This window comes from Anoplophora glabripennis, unplaced genomic scaffold (assembly GCF_000390285.2).
Source record: "Anoplophora glabripennis isolate ALB-LARVAE unplaced genomic scaffold, Agla_2.0 scaffold179, whole genome shotgun sequence".
Taxonomy (NCBI): domain Eukaryota; kingdom Metazoa; phylum Arthropoda; class Insecta; order Coleoptera; family Cerambycidae; genus Anoplophora; species Anoplophora glabripennis.
In genome coordinates this window covers 764,589-786,194 of record NW_019416483.1, presented here as the reverse complement: position 1 = coordinate 786,194, position 21,606 = coordinate 764,589, and the positions used below count along the sequence as shown (strand labels likewise).

The following is a 21,606-nucleotide window of genomic DNA, read 5'->3' as shown; positions in this document are numbered from 1 at the left end:
ATTTTAGAAAATAACTGTTTCATTGTTGCGAAATAATAGTGACAATTTTATATCTTAATTTTGTACTGGTTATGTAAAAACTAGCAGCATCTATATTGTGAAAATTGCAATGAATGGTGGCGGTTCCATGAAGTAATAATACACCGTTAGAAAATCGACGTGATGGAGACTTTTATAAGGGTACACGAGTATAATGAAAGAATATTTGGATTTAATGCGCCATAACTAGGTGACTTCAGGTATTCATTTCAGTTAAGCTTTTATGTACGAAATGGGTCAATTTCGATGTTATTGAGGGTTTCTATTATTACCGAAGAAATGGATAAAAGAGAGCTAAATTTCAGACTTTCCACATAATAGAAGGTGTTTTAGAATAAAGGACGAATATTGAAATGATAAATGCTTGATGTAAATTAAGGAGGAAATTTTACATAAAATTATTCATTCTTTGAAAAGTTACAATTCCTTAAATTGTGAAGGAAAAACACACTTTTTTAAACAAAAATATTTTGTTAATTTGATATCGCTTACTAGATAGTTGTTGAATACTATGTTGAATACTACAAAGCTTGTATTATTGGCAAACACAAATTGTATATTACTAAATTATTGAAAGTAATTTTTGTTAACAAGATTTAGAACGGAAACTTTATAAAGACAGCTTATTTGAAAGAATTTGTCAGCCACTATTCAAAGTCTAACTAATTTGTTTGCTTTTTAGTGCAGATATCTGAAAATGAAATTATTTCGAAAATTATGCCCCTCAGTAAACATTTAGAGGAGATATATAATAGTAGAAAAGACTGCTATTTTGAAAAAATGTACAAGCTTGTAAAAAAAATTTGATAAATAGTTTTATATTTATAACAATGACAGCGCTGTCCCCGTATATCTACGCCACTGATTATTTTATTTTTTCGAATATACCACTAAATTATGCCTGATGCAACTTGAACTAAACATGTAAGTTTTAAGTTTTTATTTCAATCGTTTCACAATTATTATTATGAAATATCGAATTGCAATTTGGAAGTTTGCAAGGCTGTACTTCTGTAGACTAAAATGTTATTAAAGGATAGTATGCTTTGCGCCATAAAATGGAAAACTTTTTATTTGTAAATTTATGAGAAATTATTTATTCTTGCTTGTCCTCAAGCTCTTAAAAATATTACTAGTTTCTTTATTTTATAACTTTTTACCAGGTAAATTTTTAGAAAATTAAAAGCAACCACAAAGTGATCATATCATTGTTGGTAATTTAAAAAAGAATCTATACATCAAGTTTCAAGGGTTCTGTATAAAAATAATTACTTTATTTCATATCAGTTAGGTAGCTTAGACATACGATTTGGATAATCTAACAATATTTGTATTTTAATAAAATGGGTACTTGGTATGTGGTCACTGTCAAATTTAAAAAAAATACATTCTGTATAGAAAATCAACAAAACTAGTTGACATTTAAGAATTAGATAGAATATTTTTAAGAATTTGAACACAAACAAGGATTTTTATATAGAAGACATTTTCTCATAAATTGACAAAAAAGTTATTTCTCTTTAATACACAATTATAAGAGACATTTATTTACAGGGTGTTAATTAAATACGTTGACAAACTTTAGGGGGAGGAGCTTTGAGTCGTTTTAGACCAAAAAAATTATATGAACACAGGTCCGAAAATCGATAGTTTTCGAGATGCTGGGTGTTGAAATTAAAATTTCGCCATTCGTAAAATATTTCTAAAGACATTTGATCCAAAACTATGAAACTTAGGCTATTAATTTATCCAGTTAGTGGTAATCATAAATACATAATTATAAAACATACATGCACCAGTGGCGCATAAGTTTGAAGCTACTGGCTTTGAAAATTCGATCACTATTTGTAAATTCAAGATAAAGGTAATTACTATTTACATAAATGTGTATTTAAATATTTTATTATTTGTTACTTTGCTGCCTTGTGCACTAAAAAATTTGGTTTGAAACTCCTACACCTTGCCACTGCGCATCCGACTTTCACAAGCCAAGTGAAATAAGTTGAACTGTACTAGCTCAAATGTTATAATTCTGCATCAAATGTCTTCAGAAATATTTTGGAAAAGGTGATTTCTTTATTTCAAATTTTAACACCCTAACTTCAAAAACATCGATCTTTGGTTTAAAATCATTTACCGAATTGCCCATTAAACGAAATACTTAGTACTATGTACATTTTTATCCCAGAAACTTGATGACAATCTTTAGAGACAAAGATGTTTTCAAATGGAGCGGTAATAACTGAAAGATTATTAGGATTATAAAAATCTTCGAGAAAATCGATTTAAAAGAAAATATTACGAGGGTGGTCTGTTCAATTCCTTTGCAATAAATGAGCATTGTTTTGGCATTTCCGAAATACGTTGTAGGTACTGTTAGTTATTCCACTATTACGTTAGGTTTCGTTCTTCCATTTCACCGGAAAAATAGGTAAGAGAGTATTTTCTTTGTTGTTCAGAGATCAGAAAAGATTTTTAAAAGCATCGAAATTTGCGACCCTGTAAAAACATTAAAGAAAACGTTCCATATCTTTCAAAACGTGAAATATACTCGATTTTCCAGAGATGTTCTTCTAACACATAACAGCAAACAATTTCCGCTAAAAGCGCTGTTCTACGTGACTTTATTTTTCTCATAAAATGTTTCACATTGATTCGCACCCTTCACGACAAAAGTAAAGTAATATTGCCGCTCTTTATGTACTATAAATATTTCTATGTAGTTTTTTTTTACTCTAAAGCAATATTTTTTTAACCTTCGTACTACCAATAGAAAAGAATAGAGGCCAGAATCATTGTTTTTTCTTTGGTGTTTATAATCTAACCTAAAATGAGCGTTTCTATAAATCGAGACTTCATCATTGTAAAAAGAGTACAAGGACAGAAACATACGTGAAATTTTGGATACGAAACAGTGTAGAAAATAATAATGGAATATAAAAATTATTTTAAAAATATACAGGGTGTAATTTTGAACGGGACACAACAAAATTTTCATTTCATAGCACCGCCCCTTAAGTAGTTATAACTTCAAGCAACGCACACTCTAGCCGCAAGCGGGGATATACTACTACTACTATATAAAAACTACTATACAAAAATTTAATAATTATGACACAAACACACTAAATACTAAAATAAATAACTTTATAAGGTTATAAATTACACTTCATAAGACTTAAATTTGATACTGCGCGAGCAGCTCTTTGTTGTTAAAGCTTGAACTTGGAACTGCGATAAGGGTTATACTTATTTTCGAGCAAATTTGTCCAAACTTCCCTCTGGTTTCCTTCAATTTGGGAAGGGATTTCACGTTTCAAGTAAAAAAATAGGTGCTCACCCTGAACATTTTCAACCCGGTTGTCCTATATGTCCTCCACATACATTGGGTACTAGTGTCCCTGACATTTAGAACCACTTTCAGTTTACGAGGAAGAGAGTAAATACGATTATGGAAACGTTTAGCATACAATCGCGATGCTGCTGTAGCATTTTGAACCCAAACCCCGTGAACTAATATAATGTACAATGCATTACCGTCAAATATGAGTCATTCCAGCAATTTGAGCGCAGGCAATCCAAAAAAAATAACCACCCAAATATCAACTGATACGATTTCAAAACACGTGCAAAACTGACAACGTACTAGCGAATAAAAATGTGACTCATTGTTTTCGTTTTTAGTACTTGCGTCCTTAAAGGACAGAATGTCATTAATTTCTTTTTACTAAACAATTTTCTAGACCTTCTTCTGGTTCGACAGAATATGTAATTATAGTTTGATGGTACCCCATTGTAGTATGGTCAAAATATTGGAAACCATTTAAAAAAAAATTCTTAACTGCTGGACATACGCCTATTCCCTGTTCAAATTATTCCTCCGACCTCAACCGGGTGGATTTTGTTTCTGGGGGTTTATGAAAAATTTCATTTCAAGGTTCCAGTGACTAACATTTACAAGAATAAACTGTAGAAGGTAGAGGAGTATTTCATGCTAAAATCACAAAATTTTCAGCATATTCGGTAATTTTTTATTAAAAGAGCGCAATGGGCTCATTCAGTAATTTTTTTTTTATTTGCTTAACGGAAAGATATTGCAATTTTAAGGTTCTCTGCAAAAAACTAGAATTTTATATCGCCTACAAGTCATCCAAAAAAATCATAAACTGGCGCGCTAAATGTCCGCTGAACCGGCGGGTGTGACGTCACCGCATGGGAAACTGCTGACGCATGCTTGCTTGTGTCAGTCAGTCAGTCAGTCGGGTAGTCGGGTTTTAGTTTACTGTTAAGTTTCGATTGAGTACGTTAATATACCGAATTTTGTTAGCAATATAGAAGACACACAACAGAAAAAAAAATGTTACAAATATTGAATTGTTCCCCTGCGTGAGAGCACTGGTGTGAAGACACCTAAGAAAATAATAACGTCTCCGTAATTCTGTCGTGCAAATCTAAAATCAATAGTCTACTAGTCTCTACTTTGATTTGTTTTTTTTTAATATAGTTTATTTGAAAAATGACTTATTCTGAAAGCAACGAAACTACCCTGCGTAATTTAGGTATGTTATAAATACGTTTGTATCGTGTATCCTCTAGAAACACTATAAACTTGTGTTTTCCATTGTTGATTTTTTTGTGAATATTATACAATTACCTATAGGTACTAAATATAAGTAAAAATACATAATAAATATTATATTATTACAATATTTATAAGATTTTATTAGGTATATTCTATGTAGTTTCCATGAGAATAAAAATAGTAATAAGAATTTTGTNGGTATGTGTAGGTTGATTACGGCTACATTTTAAAAATATTTTGAAATATACAGGGTGTCCAGGAAAAGCGTACCATATCAAAGTTATGTATTTTTAAATGGAACACCCTGTATTTTACTGCATTTTTTAAAGCACCGTAAAAACATAGGTGAACTTTATTAAAGATTCTGCATACCTAGGACTTACAGTTTGTGAGATATTTCAATTTTAGTGAAAATGCAGGCATAGTATAGAAACTTAATATTAGCAATAAAAAAATAATTTTAAGGAAGCAGGTTTGGAGGGTCTATTTTAGATCCTTGATGTTATAAATTGTTATATTTGTCGTCACTTAGTATTATACAGGGTGTTCAAAAAAACTGCTGAATACTTCTCTCAACTTTTAACGGTAATAACTTGGTTATTTTAAATGGGACACCCAGTACATCTTTATTTTGGGAGTTAGGAAATTTAAAACTCTTTCAAACTGTGTATAGGTTCCCTATACCTATCTCTAACGGTATTGGAGATATTTGTGACGTTTCCTTTTTATCGAATTTTTTTGTAAGATGTATCCACGTGTCTTTATCGAAGTCTTTATTGAATTGGTTTGGGTTCTTCTTGATGACGTCTCTTTAAATATATTGAGAAAAATGAGGATGCAATTAGATGGCGCAGGATGTTCCATTTAAAAATACATAACTTTGACATGGTCCGCTTTTCCTGGACACCCTGTATATTTCAAAATATTTTTAAAATGTAGCCGTAATCAACCTACACATACCCACCTAAACAGGTTTCTATAACATTTGCCGTTTGGTACCTAGCGACCAAGGCGTTACTGGTGGCCCACCCTGTATAAGATCAGGTAAATCTTTGAAACCTGTGACTGAAGCGGTTTCGTCCAATTAAACGTAAATCCTTATTCTTATTTACTATTTTTGTTGTACAAACACATCAAAACTTTCGCTACAAACGTACTTTATAGAAGCTTTACACGTTATTGAAACGTACCTTTGCATTTTCACTCCTCTCATCTCAGCACTGATAATGTCGTAGTTTTTATTTAAAAAAACCATAACCATTAACAAACCTACTTCTGGCAAATTAGAAGAACCTGCTTTTACGAAATTTGCTTCCATTTTTTAAATTTAATATGCACAAACGCTAAAACATTCTGCAGATGCAGAAACTCATCTGGAAGCAGCGTATACCGAGTTCCCATGCGGTGACGTCATTGCATTGCCACGGCTGAGACAAATATTCGCATTTTAAAAATCATAGTTTGAAAACCGTTCAACGGATTGAGTTGAAATTTTCAGGATCGCCTAATCATGAGCAATACTTTGTGTATTCAAAATAAGAACGTTTTTGAGAATTTACTGAATGCCCCATTGTACAATCATGGAAATGGTAGGCATATCGAACACCTATTTTAATGTTTTCAAGCTTCAATTATGTGCATTGGTGGTTAAATATTTTTTATTATTCGTTCTTATTTGCCATTTTATCATGTTACTGTGCTAAAGCGCATTAGAAAAGCGGTTTTTTATGGCTTGACTAAATTCGCCTTTTCCACGACTTTCAGATGCTCAATGGCACCGTTACCAGACCGGCAACGGAGCTCATTCTTTGTCTGAACGTCGAACGGTGAACATCGGCATGAACAACATTGCACAGGAGATACAATGAAGATCTCATGTTTTTGTTACCCTCACTGTGGACTATTTGCTTGATCTACTCATATCGCGGATGGGTTTGATCAAGCTGTACATGCGCTCGTAGAAAAAGTAATTATTTATTATATTTTATTAATTCCTTCCCACTCTCCCAATAGTATCTTTAGAGTTAGATAAGAAATTTGATACAGCCCTTGCACTGAAAGAAATGGACTTATTAAACTGTTTATCTAGAATAATGTGTATAGCGCATATTAAAACTTTTATAACCAATATACAACTTTTATTTAAAAAAAGCAATCATCTCCATACTCATTATTCAATGAGTTTAACTGGAAGGTGCTTAATACACCTTATGCATCTATGAAATAATGGTTATAATGAATTACTTATACATTATTAGGTGTTATAAACTTTATATTCCAATTGTATAGTAGGGAAGATTTCTTGTATAAAGGACCAGTATCCGAATTTGTATATAACAATTGTATTAACATAATTATGCGTTCTTATACTGAATATGTTTCTGTTTTCAACGTGTAAAACGCGTCTTATAATGGTTAAGGGATCGTCACCTCTCGGTGCACAATCGGTTATGATCGTAAAATTTCCGACAGTCCGCTGTGCATCGACTTACGACTGTTACACGTCTAGTTTGATGAAAATGGGCAGTATATGCACATGTTTTGTGGGATACATGATCATATCGCGTTGTGTGAAATGGAAAATTATGTAAGTATCTAACTGTTTTATGGCTTGTAATTGTTTTGTTTTTTCAAATGTAAATCTTGTCTAAATCTTAAAAATTATTATTTTGTGGGTCCTATTAGAATCCGCTGATGTTATGTTTTACATAAGATGGAGGAACAGAAGGTTAACGGTGAAAAAGAAGAGCATGGGTATAAAGTCAATCAACCAGAGGAAATAGACTTAGTTGAAAAGAAGCTCAACCTTTCAAGGGATGCTTCATTCTTAAGGTGGAAGAGTTATAGTGCAAATTCTCTTGTAATAAAAGAAAATACGGGTGCATCGTTGCTAAGAAAATAAACTGGACAGTTTTGGGAGCGATTTGTCATCATTTCTAATACTTAAATGTTTGTTATATGTTTACATTAGAACCTTAGCTTGTAATTACAGTTATACAATAAAATGTCTGAAAACTTAAAGTCATATGTTTTTAACTCATACAGAGTATACAACAGTTTAATACATTTATTATTATAAAACTTATAACCAGTACTAGATGTACTAATAACGATATGGAACACTTTAAGAACAGTTATTGATATTATTTCGTAAAGGGTATAAAAAACGTTGTATATTAGTTATACAATAATTTAATAAAGAATAAGGTTTATACTCACTATACAACTGTGCTAGCAGTACACGTTTTATATCCAATCTGTTTAACTGTCACATATAGTATACAATGGTCTTATAATGGCATATATAATTCTAATAAAGAATAAAACGCATTTCTTTCAGTGTGTCAATAACTAAAAGAGGCTTCCTTAAGAATTACAATTCTTAAGCCTAGTCTAATACAAACTGAAGATTCCCATCACATAACTAAAGAGATAGCTATAATTTCTGAAATCAAGCTTTGAGCTAAAATTTTACAAGAGCGAAAAAAAATAGGGAAATGACAATGACCTTCATTTACTCTTCGATTTTTCTTATTGCTCAAAAGTGTGATGGTATAACCAAACGTGTGCCAAATATCAAATCAGTATGTTAGAAAACAAGGGAGCTATTAAAAATCTGTTTTTAAATATCGACTTTGACACCTCCATCTTGAAAACGGGGCGCCCATATTAAAAATGACATAATGAAGGTCCCATTATTTTCCGCTAAGTAATCTGTGGTTAACGGTAACTTGTAATACCCTGTATTAATTATACAAACCAAAGTGATTGGCGAATTTTCGCGTAGTTACTGAAAATGCATTTCTTGAGAAACTTGTATTATAGGTAGAAAAGAAAATGTCTCTCAGAGCTGCTTAACATTTACAAATTTACATTTAAGTAATCAAATGAAATAAATTACACCCTTACCTTGGAAGTACCGCTGTCTTTCAGTTTCAGATCGCCTTCTAGTAATAAATGTCGTTTCCTTTCGACGGGACAGTTCAGCATGGGCCTTGTTAAGTCAAGTTGGGTAAGCGATTTGTCTTTCTTCAAAATCTTTTCAATGTCATCGTCCTTTGATTCCTGAAACATTTTGGTATATCCGTTGACAAAATGTTAATGATAGCTGGGGGTGGTACACGACAAAGTATAATGTACAGCTACACGTGTTATTTAGCTACACATTTTCCTTTCAACACATTTTTTTAAGACGAGACTTCATTCAATAATTCATGAGAAATCTTGAGTTTGAAGGGAAGAAATCATATTTAATTTTACATATAAAATACACGCAAAGGCATCGAGTAGTAATATTAATGCAAATTGTGCACTACAAATAACAATTAGATGTACTCACGGGTATTATAATATTAATATGAACAATAATTATATGTATAAGTTTGCAGTTCAATATAAATTATGAATATGATTGATTTATTACTAAATATTGTGGTGTAGACATAATTTTTTTTGAGAATTTAGAAGAGTAGTTTTTCTTACAACTAAAAAGAATACTGTACTTTTAAATACTTAAGCATTTTTCAAAAAACGTGAAACGGGGTGACTTGATACTGCGTGGTCGATTTATATTATATAAATCGCAAGAAAAACATTTTACAAAAATCAATTACTCATATGTTTCCTACAGTTTTTGGAATCTGCAATGAATCCGATACATTTTTCTACTTCAGATAATACTTTGCTATTGAAATCCTTGAAACACAGCTCCATAGCTCTGTACCAGCGACATGAGTACCTACATAGATCTTGTGTATTTTTTAATGGAGAATCCGAATCCGCAGCCCAAAAACCGATTTTCTAGGGCATTTTTTAGTAAAAAGCTAAAATATCCCCTAAAATAGAGTGAAATATTGAGGATGAGGTAAATCTTTATAATGAAAAGCAGCAATGTGTAAATAGTTCAAGAAAACATTCGAAAACAATATTTTGAGCATTGGAAAGAAATATATGTAAGTTAAATCCACATCCTACCCTACAAGGGGGTTAATTCTACGCCTAAGGTCAAAGAACGGATTTTAGTGCAAAACAATGTGAAAAACCATAACCTTGCATTTTAAACTACCAAATAAATAAATGCAGGTTGATCGACAACATATCAAAAAAATATACCTAACTTATCCCTGAAATCCAAATTCGAAAATTCCTGAATAAAAGATTTCGGATGCAATATAGCGACTGTAAAAATCAGAAAAGCATTCAAAATTTGAAGATTATGGCTAAAAAAACTTGTTAATTGGTGATTTTCAAAGTCACGAATATAAGGTTTTATTTTGGAAATCCTTAAATCCAAAATGGCGGATTGAAAAGAAATTATTGACCACCCAAAAAATTGGAAATGTCTGAAAATGAGAAACAGTGTATTGTAACAAAAGCCGGAACGCGTGGTAGTTTATTTCTTAATTCTCGGAACGGATGGGCCAACTCAGACAGTAAAATATTTCGGTCAACATTAATTACTGAAAAGGATTTTCAAGTATGTTTAGCGTCGCTATAAAGTCGTCGAGAGACTAGTGCCTTTTGTCACCGTTAGTAATAAATTTGCAAAGCCGTCAGTTGACTTAGACCGTCGCTTCGGAGACATGTGTTATCAGGTATCTAGGAAAAAAATCGATATTTCTATTAACGCGCCAAACGCATTCGAAAGGACGTAGGGATTACAAGATATTTAAATAAGTTGTTAGGATGTGGTGAAAATAAATATAGATCAAATAGCTGGTTTTTAGGCGGATTTTCCAAGCTGTAAGAATAGATTAAATGAGATTGACTAATCCGTCCCGTATTGCTATACGGAGTCACAAGAGGAAGGTGTAGGCGTTTAGTCTCAAAATTATTTAGACAATTTTAAATTCAGTCAATTAGATAACTATTAACATAGTATAGTTATGCCAAAGCCTCCCGATATTCAGGGATCCAGCCAGTAAGATAAACAAAACTTCGGAACCCAAGAAATGGGCGTGTCGAAGCGCGGGTGGTGTCGAATTCCGGAAAGATCTCCGAAAAAGGCAGTTTCTACTTAGGTTCCACATTGGGCAGTCTACTTAGTTTTAAAGTCTCGGCTTAATTTAATAATAGATAAAGTCTTTTCAAATTTTGCTATGGATATCGCATTCCCTGAATCTCGGTACGCCGGCGCCGTCGAGTGTAAATGAATCTTTACGTTATCCTCACTATTTACCCTATTTTAGGGTATATTTCGTTTTATATCAGGAATTTTTGGATTCGGACTTCAGATTCGTAATAAGCGATTAAAAACCAGTGCTAACAAAATTATCTTCACTGTTTCATCCTATTTTAGAGGATATTTTAGCGTTTTACTAAATAGTGTCCTGGTAAATCGGTTTTTGAGCTACGGATTTTGATCAGCATAAAAAATACGTAAGACTTATGTACTCATATCTCTGGTACAGAACATTTACTTCTACAATTGGATTTAATGTTTACAAAGATGTACCGATCGCTAGAGTTACATTAATAATATTTAGAATACATGTATTGTGTACATAAGTTCCTATTTTAAAATTTATTTTAATTTTTCTTAAATTTGTCATATTCTAATGATAAAAAATGTAGTAGGTATTGCGTACTCTTTACACAGATACGTTCAATACAACACGGACATACTTTCACTTAATTAGACTTTATCATTTGTATCTATTCATTATTACATCAGCTCCTTGTATATTTAAGGAAATTAAATCATATCTCAACACTTCCTAATTTAAATCAGTAATTAATACCATTTATGAAATTTACACCCTCAAAAGCCGGAGCTCAATACTCTCCAAGCGATGAGTAGGAGTCTCAGATGAATTATTAACTTCAGAGAAATGGAAAGCGCTAAAGGGATTTTGACCATTAAACGTAGAATTAACTATGTATGATCGTTGAAGTTTAAATCAGGAACCGGAAATAGCATGGTTTCATACGAGAATAAGATTAACCGAATGCAGTGGTGTCTTATTTTATTTTTAGAAAAGGGACAGATAGAAATTTATAGTTCAAAACAATGTGTGTAAAGAAATGTTGCTACAACGAATTGTCTTAACAGCATATTATCTGAAACACAGCCTATAGTTTAAATACCTACTCCTATTTTATACTAATCCATGTCGAAAGTGTCCGTGTCTCGAACAGCACCGTTGGAATCTTATTTATCTTATCTATATCACGCAGGTTAAGAGCCTTCTCCAGAAAACGTCAGTAGCCTGTGTTTTTAACTATTTTAAAATATGGAAGGTATTGCCACTTTAGTCTGCAAATATTTGTACAGTATTCTCCCTCATCACATTAGTAGAGAGTATGAATAGAAGGAAATGCACGTATCGTCCGCATTTATACTACAAGTAAACTATCACGCTTGTTTAGGATCAAAACAACATTAAATTCTGCTGCCCACAATTTGCATGAAGTAGGAAAGCAGCACTTACCACAATATCATAGCTCTCGATTCTGGCGATAATTCCCTTCAACCGTTCCTTATCTTGACGATGCTTGAGACTAGAATTCACATTATTGACGAACTCATCAACCATTTTGATCTGAAAATAATAAAAATAATTTCAGTTTTGGCATTTACAGGAAATTAATCAATGGGCCCACCATTGTTTGTAAATTTTCCCTCTCAACGTCTTCGTCTGTGTTTTTCAAAATGGCTTTTAAAAGTAAACCATACTTAGTCAGTCTCTGCATGGGTTGAACTAAAATATCCATTAGGCGAAGTCTGCAATTAAGAGAAAATCAATTAGTTAGCTGTTGACACATTTCCTTTTTGCAAAAAAGTGTAAGTTGCTTTCGTAGTTCGACCGATATTGACGTTAATTATGATAGCAGCGGCTAATACCGCCTTTCCTTTTAGTCACTGTTAGAGGGTTCTTTGCACCCATTAATGCCAAAAAGACAGTTTAATATAAAAAAATAAACATTATTGTACTAACAACAAAATTTTATTTTATTAAATAAAAACACATTTCGCTAGATTTCTAAGGTAAAATGCAATGTATCAAAATTTCAATTTTGACAGGTTTGTTAAACAAACTACACTCCTTAAACATAAATGTTTGCAATATTTATTAGGTATACAGGGTGACCAAACACAAAATTTTGACAACACATTTAACTCAAAATCAGCAATTTTTGTCTAATATTTTTTTTTCGAAAACCTCTCAGATTTGAAGATAACATATTTTTTAATTTTTTATTATCCGCCACTGAAATATAAATCAAAACGCTTAGGTCCAGTTGTACCAAATACACGTTCAGTAACGTTTAAGTAACTACCGAACTACAAAAATAGTTGAACCATAGTTTCAAAGTATTTGTTAAGTTAAAGTAACAGTACTTAATCGTTGATATTACTGAAATTTCAAAGACGAAGAAGAACGTGAAGTTGTTTTCTGTATCTTAACGTAATTTGGTAGTCGATCATGACTTGCAGTTGACGATAATTTAAAGACGAGTAAAATTCCAAGAGGCCAAAGGTACTAGTACTAAGACATATTTCATTACAGCCAGTATATGTTGTATCCTCATATTTACTGTTAATTAAGTATAAAAATTTCAATAAAAAAATATAGCAAATTCGAGTTAAAATAACAACGCTAGCTCAAAGCTCCTATTGCTTCATAGCACACCATTACCCCGAGGTAGTCCAGCCTGCGGTGAAGATCCGGAGAGCTGCTATACACAAGCCCTCCAACGAGGCAAAATTAAATTCAAGCTCTAAAGTTTCTATATAAACACCAGCTCACAAAGTTTCCACACAATCTCATAAAATTTCCATACAGACAATCCAAGAAAGCCATACACATATAAACTGTAGTGCCCTAGCCTAGCACTCAAAGACAGTGATAAGAGAACCAGAGTACTGTACTCGTCTGTGCTCCACAAAGCAAAGTATCGTCAAAAACATATAAATTCAACAGGGTTAGTTGAAAGCCTCTAGGAAACTATGCCAGCTTCAGGATGTACCAAAGAGAAAGAAGGCAACTAAACAAAATAGACAGGAATTTACCTCGCCTCCGATAGAGGAAAATGAGGGAGATGTATGTATGTACATATGTATGTATGTCGGAGGGTGGTGAAATTGTTTTTCCACCGCGGCACTTAGGCCTTATGTACATCCTCCTTCATTACTCGAGTACTTTTTAGTTTATGTATGATAGCATGGTCTTGAGTTACAGAGATTTTCTTTGCTCTGTTCTCATTACCATTTATCGGGGACCACACACATGCGGAAAATGTTGCGCGACCCAGGTCTCTGGTAGGCTGTCACAGCTACGTCCCCGAGCCTGCCTTAGGTCACCCATCCAAACTCCAGCCTGCGTCCGTGATACTTACCTCGGCAGATCGAAATCCACCGGCCAAGACACCCGGCTAGGCGGTCCCCTAAATGAGAGAGATGTCCGAACATCCGATTTGCATCTTTGCCAGCGAGCAAGAGATAAGAGTTCCAGTACCGCAGGCAGTATAGGATCTCGGTAAAAACACCGGTTTTGTCCATATTAGGGGCAATTCCAAAGATTAAGGTGATGGAAGACGACATTGTATTAAGTACAAATGACAAACGTTCTACTAACCAAAAAGAAGTATCAACGAATGTTCAAAATGTTTTCCGTTATTTTCAAAACATAATTGTACATAGCGTATTTTTCTTCAATCCTACTAAGTTTTTAAAATTGTTGCTATTATTCTCTATTCGTTCTCGCAGATGCTTAATAGTAACTGGAGTAGAATACACTATCTACTTCAAATTGGACCATTTCGACCAATCCACCGTCCAAGAAAGTGCTGCCTTAAACAATCCCAATTTATTTGTGTATTATGGTAAGGTACCACATGTTACGACGAATTTCCAGCAGAATATCATCCAATAAATTATTTAGCAAATTCCTTAAACAACATAAATACCACCTAACAGATTTGGCATGTGTAAGGTAAAATCATCACAATACCTAGTTACAAAAATGCTGTCGATGATGATAGTCAGCCCTGAAGCAGTAAAAAGAGGACCGTTTGTACATGGTACGGGTATAAATGCATATTGCAAAGTCAGTCTACGGGTGCCAGTTCCAGACTATTCGCAACTCTCTTCAAAAGTGCATCTTCAATGTTTGCAGTACGATTAGGTCACTGTCTGTCGCCATTCCAACGTTCCTGAAAGACTTGAACAAATGTGCCTCTATTCTGTATGCGAAGATTCTGGAAACGACCCGTTATTAATTTTACAACCGCTTGAAGAGCTCCTATGGGTTTTATCATAAGCTAAAATCATATCAACATATTTATTATTTGTATCACGGCTGTTAATACTTTGTCGTGCTTCTTACACTTGACACAGTCTATTAAAAAATTTTCGAAAATTTTTTTTGTTTTTTTTTTGAAAACCTTCCGGACAGTGAAAAAAAAACAAAATCCAATTGTTTCCAGCACGATTCGGCTTTTCCGTCCTATGCTTCAGTTCATCAACTTTTAATTAAATTAAAATTAAAGTTGATTTCGACCCCGATTCATACAGTTTTTTGAGACCAATTTCAAATTAATTTTTGTGCAGTCTGTGATCACTTAAAAAACGTTTGTTCAAAACTACCCTTTTTCTTCTCTGAATTTATTTTTTTTTCAATATAAACGTTATTTGCGGTAAAAATGTGAGATAATTTAAAAAAATATTTTTTCAATTTTAATCATGATTTTGAAGTGTTCAAGCTTAAAAAACGTGATCATTTCTAAAAAACCAAAAATTAGGTACCTTTTTTCCTGTTTTTTAAAATTTGTGTAAAAGATAAAAAAAAATCCGAAAAGTTGCGGCAGCATGTTATAGGAAATTTATTCCAGTTTTCGAAACTGCCCTCGAGATATGATGATTGAAGACAAAAGGATCCTTTTCCATTAAAAGTCCGATATTTCGATGACAAATGGTCGTATCGAAATTAAAAAAAAAAGGAAATTAAAGCTGAATAGACAAGGTATCTGGTCCATGGCTTACCTGGAAAATTTTTTCAAGTCCGTGGAAAAAAAATATTGCAAAGTTTTTTTGTCGCGCCATTTTTAGAATTGCATGATAACAGTAGCTCCTAAAAATTTTCAACTGAAAGATCTAAAAACTAGCATCTTAGAGCTTTAAAATGCTTTTTTTTAATTCCCGATACAACCATTTTTCACCTAAATACAGTCTGTCAAAAGTTCGAAAAATCTTTTCACCCTGTAATTTTTGCCTATTAGCATTATTTTACTGAGTAAAAAATTTTGGATAAACTTGTAAAATTTCGAAAAAAATATTAGACAAGAGCTTTTGTACGGAATAAAATGTAATAGACCTTATACTTAATGTCAATTTAAACGTTTGCCTTCGATTTGCAAATGCATGTGTACCTGATGGGTACCTGTAGTACGTCAAATAAATTTCAAATATTTCCGCGATTAAGTTTAGAAAGGTAAAATTTTCTCCATTGTTACTCTGGTAGTGCGAAAGTAGAAATAACAATGTAAATCCCGTAACACCGTATCGTATATAACAATCTCACTGTACGTGGTGCGTTATCACTGTAATTAATTCTGTTATATCTACTTTAAAAAGAAAGTGGATAATAATATTATGCAATCTCTAAGGCACAATTAGTATAACAATTATTACTTTAATAGTGTTGTTATAACATTAATTCTGTATTGCTCATTTTGTAATAAATTTCTATGTTGAATAAAACATTTTTATATACAATTAAAATCAGCCCTTGATAGAAAATATTCAGTCTGTGCATACCTAAATATAAAGCAAATATTACGATAGCAATAAGCAATCGTGTCTCCTTTACTATTAAATACATATTTATCCATATTAATACATTTATGTTCCTGAAAAATTGTATTGTACACATTTAATGTTATATTACTTAAATTCTTACTAATAATTTTAGTAATTTATTATAAGAAATAGTTTTTACATAAACATTTTCACTTCTTTCAAGGTGATACAAGGTGATCAAATTCCTTTGAAAGAATTTAATTTACTTTCTGGAATAGGTATAAATAATAGAAATGTAATGAATTTCTCATGCCATATGCTACATGTAATCTTTTTTTAATGCCTCATTTTTCCATATTTATCTTTATATAAGAAATCCATTTTATTCGCCGACTGTGGAATACACAATACCTACAAATTTATTCACTTTTTATCAGATAAACGTTATTTTTTGAATATCATATATATTTACTAAACAGTTAGATACCTACAAAGAAAAATATGCGAACGGCGAGATGCTATGTGAAAAAGAGCAGAAGCTGTATGCTCAAGATGGTCGGGTTCCCAAGAAAATATGACGTAAAATCGTAATAAGAATGATATATGGAATATTGTCTTCATTTTAGAACATTGAAATCAGAAAACATTTTTTATTTATATACAAGAATTTATTTTACGCTATTTTCCATTACCAAACAGCGTTAGTTATAACTAAACAGTAATTCTATATCCTCTCATAAATTGACAGTAACAAAATTGCAATAATGGACGAAGGTACTACAATTTCTATGGTTATGGTGTTAATTTTTAACACATTCATTCGTCTCATTTTGTGTCAGTTAGGTCTACTGATAATTAAGTAATTGTGCATTGGTATCAGTGCAGCGAAAACAGAATCCAAATAGGTTTCTATATTTCCAATAAAACAGATATATGTGGAAAATACAGATATTACATTTATTAACATCTATAAAATCTGGATAATTATTACCCTCGCGTTTGCTAATTGTCACATATTTCTCAAAAGGATTTGACCGCTCCATTTCAGTTACCGGAGGCTTAATATTATCTGTCTGATCTATTAAAACAGCATGAGTTGGAGTTGAAGTGTCATTGTAAAGAATTCTGTTGGCTATTTTATTTTTGTTACTTAAACTGTCAGCAACATAACATTCTGCAATTGTGGCCACCCACGATGTCTCTTGATTGCTAATACATCAAATCTTGTATTAGCCAGTAACGTTGCCGATGTTTTTCGGAATGAACTTCCTGTATATGTTTCAGGATGTTCTAGTTTCAAAAACTGTGCTATCTTATTAGGAAACATGGAAATGGTATTCTTGCAGACTGTTTGGTTGAAACATCTACCTGCTTGATAGCGCATAAAAAGCGTGAAATTTCAGTTTTAATTTCCAATCTAATCTTGATTATATTTCTTGAGAATTTCTAGGTGAGAAATAGAACTCAGCCGAGAAGTAATTGTAAACGTACGTGACATACCATTTTTAGAATCTGGAATTGTAACTGCAATAATGTCATCGAAATTTTTGAAATTGATGTTGTCCAAAGTAACTTTGCATAACTCATGCATGCTCCTGCAATGCCTAAGACCGTCACTACATTCATTAGCAAATATGTGTTATCGGATGTCTGAACGAGAAAATCGTTGACTTGTTCTCTTTCTAAAAACGTTTAACTTTTTAGGCCTATAGCCGTCATTCTTACCTTTCAAAAATGCTGTCAGCTTGGGGTGTTTTGGTATATCAACGTTCTCCTCTATGAAAATAGTTGACTTAATCATAGAGTATTCACTCCACAAATTCGTCGGTGACTTTAAAGTTCTTGACTTCGACATGAAATATACCAGCAGTGACATTTCAGAAACACTAGTATTTTTGTTCTGGCACCATTCTTTGAAATTTCTATATTCTTTCGACTGCTCGGGCAATAACAATTTGCAGGCAGCATTTGCTGCTTTCCATTTGAAAATCACTCATTTAGAAATAATAATTCTAAACAAGCAGAATTGCAAGTTTTATGTAGGTAGCTTTGTTTATAAACACCTTAGAAACGAGAAAATCCAAACAACCAAGGCGACTTTGCAAGAATAATGTCAAAATGAATTGATTAAGAAATGTCAAAAAATAAAACCTAATCTTTATTTCATGAACCATAAAAAACTGTGGGAGCAGATAAAATGTTATTCACCACACAGCAGTTAAGTATAATTTACCAGTCTCGGACTCTATTGCCAGCCCACGCTCCGCTCGGGCGCAAGATCATCCTCGACTGGTAAATAATACTTACCTCCTTTATGGTGTAAATAACTATTGTTAATGGAACGCCATAAATTTTCTTATTCTAATTGAAGTCTCTTTAAGTCCCAAGTTATATATTTTTAAGTATTTTTTGGTTTCAGTATAAGTATTTAAATTTTAATATTTTCTATATTTTCATAAAATTTTCGGAGAATACTTAACTAGGTCCATTTTATATGAAAATAGCTTTAATAGGATATATTGGAATTATTTTCTTTCAATTGTTTTAAATTGAACACCCTGTATTTCATAACACGTAGTAACATAGTCCCATATTACTTTTATATTGATACTAAGAAATTTACCCCTATATCTGCTAGTTTTTGAGATATAACATCTCAAAAACGAAACTGATATATATTTGACAGTTTAATTAAAATATAGAAATTAAATAAAATTTATAAAAAAATCTGCTAAAATTATTTTTATTAACATAAATATCAACATCTAGATTAAAAAATAATAACATAATATACAGGGTGATTCATTAACAATGGGAAAATCGAAAGCTGAAGATACTATACGTGAAATGGTGACCACTGGCGCAAACATGCCTTATCCGAAAGTTGTTAGTTTCGGAAACACATGGTGTTGAAAGTTAAAATTTTAAATCGTTTTTTTTGCGATTATTCCGAAAATATATAGGTTAGGAACTTGAAAATTTGTGAAACTATATTTTTTTAAGCGACAAATAAGATGCGTGCTGCAATTTCAGCGTTGCTCATAGAGGGCGCCACTTACGACCAATTTTACCAGAAATTTAGTTAATAACTTTTTACCCTGTATGTCTAACATGAAACTTGATTCAAAACCTGAAAGAGCAATCATTTTTCCATTAATTATGTACTCTTGTTTCATGTCCGTATCTCGATCCGTTTTCGATAAAAATCGATTTAACGAACATATGAGAAATTAACACCGAAACAAACTAAGTGTTTCTTCATATTATTACAACAAATAATAATAAAACAAATGAAATACGTAATAATGATTTAAAGCAATGGTTGGAAAAATCCACCGTTGACACTGATACACTTTACGCAACGTTTTCTGAGAGATCTTCGAGTTTGAAACAACATATTGGGATTGCGTCTGACTTTGTTGGCAGCAAGTTGTATTGTTTGCCACAACTCTTCATGCAAACCAATAGACTCTTTGTAAACTATATCTCTCATTCGAGACCAAAAAGAAAAATCAAGAGGATTGAAGTCCGGAATTCTGTTGAATTAAAAGAATCGAATGCTCTAATGCGCGTTATAAAATACACTATTCTCTATTTAAAAGAACTGAAAAAAGTTGATTTCAAAATATCGATATGGAGAAAGGAATTTAGAACACCCCGTATATAAGATTTTATTTATAACACTACTTATAACACTTTTGTCATATGAAAAGACTTAAATATCTACCTAAAATTATATTCCTGATACAATAGATATAGTAATTTTACGTGAAAATTATTGTTAACGACCAAACAATACTTCGACAACACGGCATTTAAGATAAAAATAAATTTCAAGTTGTGTAGGAGACTTAAAGAAGCTTCAATTAAAAAAGAAAATTCATGCAGTTCCATTTAACAAAAATATACCTTCGTTTGCTACATTTTCTTGTAACGTTCTGTATACTAATACTAAAATGTGCCTTCTTCGAACTCATTAACACTGAAATAACGAGGTTTTTGTTCCGACCAAAAAGATTATGGTAGAAGTACGGGCCACTAAATGAACACTCTGTATGTGTGTAGAAGAGGGTTTAATATGTGGGGTACACATTAATTAATAAAACCATACCTGTTGCATTCCTTTTGGCTCTCACACCACGTTAAATATGCGGTGAACACTTCGCTCTCGAGATTTTCACGACAATAATGCTGACATCTCGACTGCTCAGCGCAGTACTTGTAGTAGGGCTGAAATATATCCTGGATGCTGTGAAAACCCTCCAACATGTTTTCAATGCATGAAGACCTCTTATATTTTCGCATGTCTCGCACTAAAGGGAACAACGTATTCCTCCAAAAAACCACGTTCGAGTCGAGAATCTCTGTGATGTTGGAAAATAGTTTGTCGGTGTCGATCTCCTTCAGGAGAGCCTTTGACTGCAAGTCTTTCAGGCAAGCGAGGAATAGCTGGAATAAAAACGTGATAAAATAAATTCCTGAACGGCGATGTGGTACACTTACATCAGTAACTACTTTTAAAGTTTTTATATACGCAACTTCTGTTTTTATGAGCTCCCATAAAGCCGTTTGTTGTTGCTGCTGCTTTTCGGATAAGTCTGAAACAAAATTATTATTTATTGAGACTCCTTGAAAGCTTTTCTGAACGAAATGCTCCAAAATTCACTTTATAATTTTTTTTTCATTACATAATTAGGTATTTGGTTTTTATCGAATGTCAGCCAAATATGGCTTTATCTTAAGGAATATTATAAGTAGAGATCGGAAATGTTAGGGCGGCTGCAATGTGGTATAGGGTTGGTTGGCTGTAGGCCGGAATCTCTTTTTTTATACAGGTACCTAATTTTATTCAAATAAAAAATGACACAGATTGGGTACTGTGCAAAATCGTACTTATCTTATCAACTTCGACGTCACCTGTTACATAGGTGTTGTATAACAATGAAAAAGTAATATTAACGGTCGAGAGAAGGAAGCACAAAAAACAGGCACTTGGGTAGGAAATTCTGGAAGGAAGCCAAAATAGTTGAAGATAGGGAGTTGAAGTGAGAACAGTGTACAGATAGGTAGTAAGACGATCAGTGTAGTGCGGAAAATATAAAAGTAGTAGAAAATTAAGTGTTTAAAGTGTTATTAGTTAGCAGGTAATATTCTTTTAGTACTTTGTTGTTAATTGTTCTATGTAATCTTATGATTGTGATGGTTATAGATGTTTCATGATAATAATTCTTTGTATGTTTAGCTT

The 21,606-nt window shown here is 32.4% G+C and overlaps 1 protein-coding gene across 1 annotated transcript in view; it reads right to left on the bottom strand.

The window, feature by feature from the left end:
• Window positions 1–21,606, bottom strand: part of LOC108907722 — a 483,302-nt gene that overhangs the window by 33,026 nt on the left and 428,670 nt on the right. The window contains exons 14-16 of the mRNA XM_018711519.2: window positions 12,224–12,344; window positions 12,052–12,162; window positions 8,531–8,686 (exon numbers count right to left, since the gene is read on the bottom strand). Of these exons, the coding sequence (XP_018567035.1) occupies window positions 8,531–8,686; window positions 12,052–12,162; window positions 12,224–12,344 (388 nt within the window). The remainder of the gene's footprint in view (window positions 1–8,530; window positions 8,687–12,051; window positions 12,163–12,223; window positions 12,345–21,606) is intronic.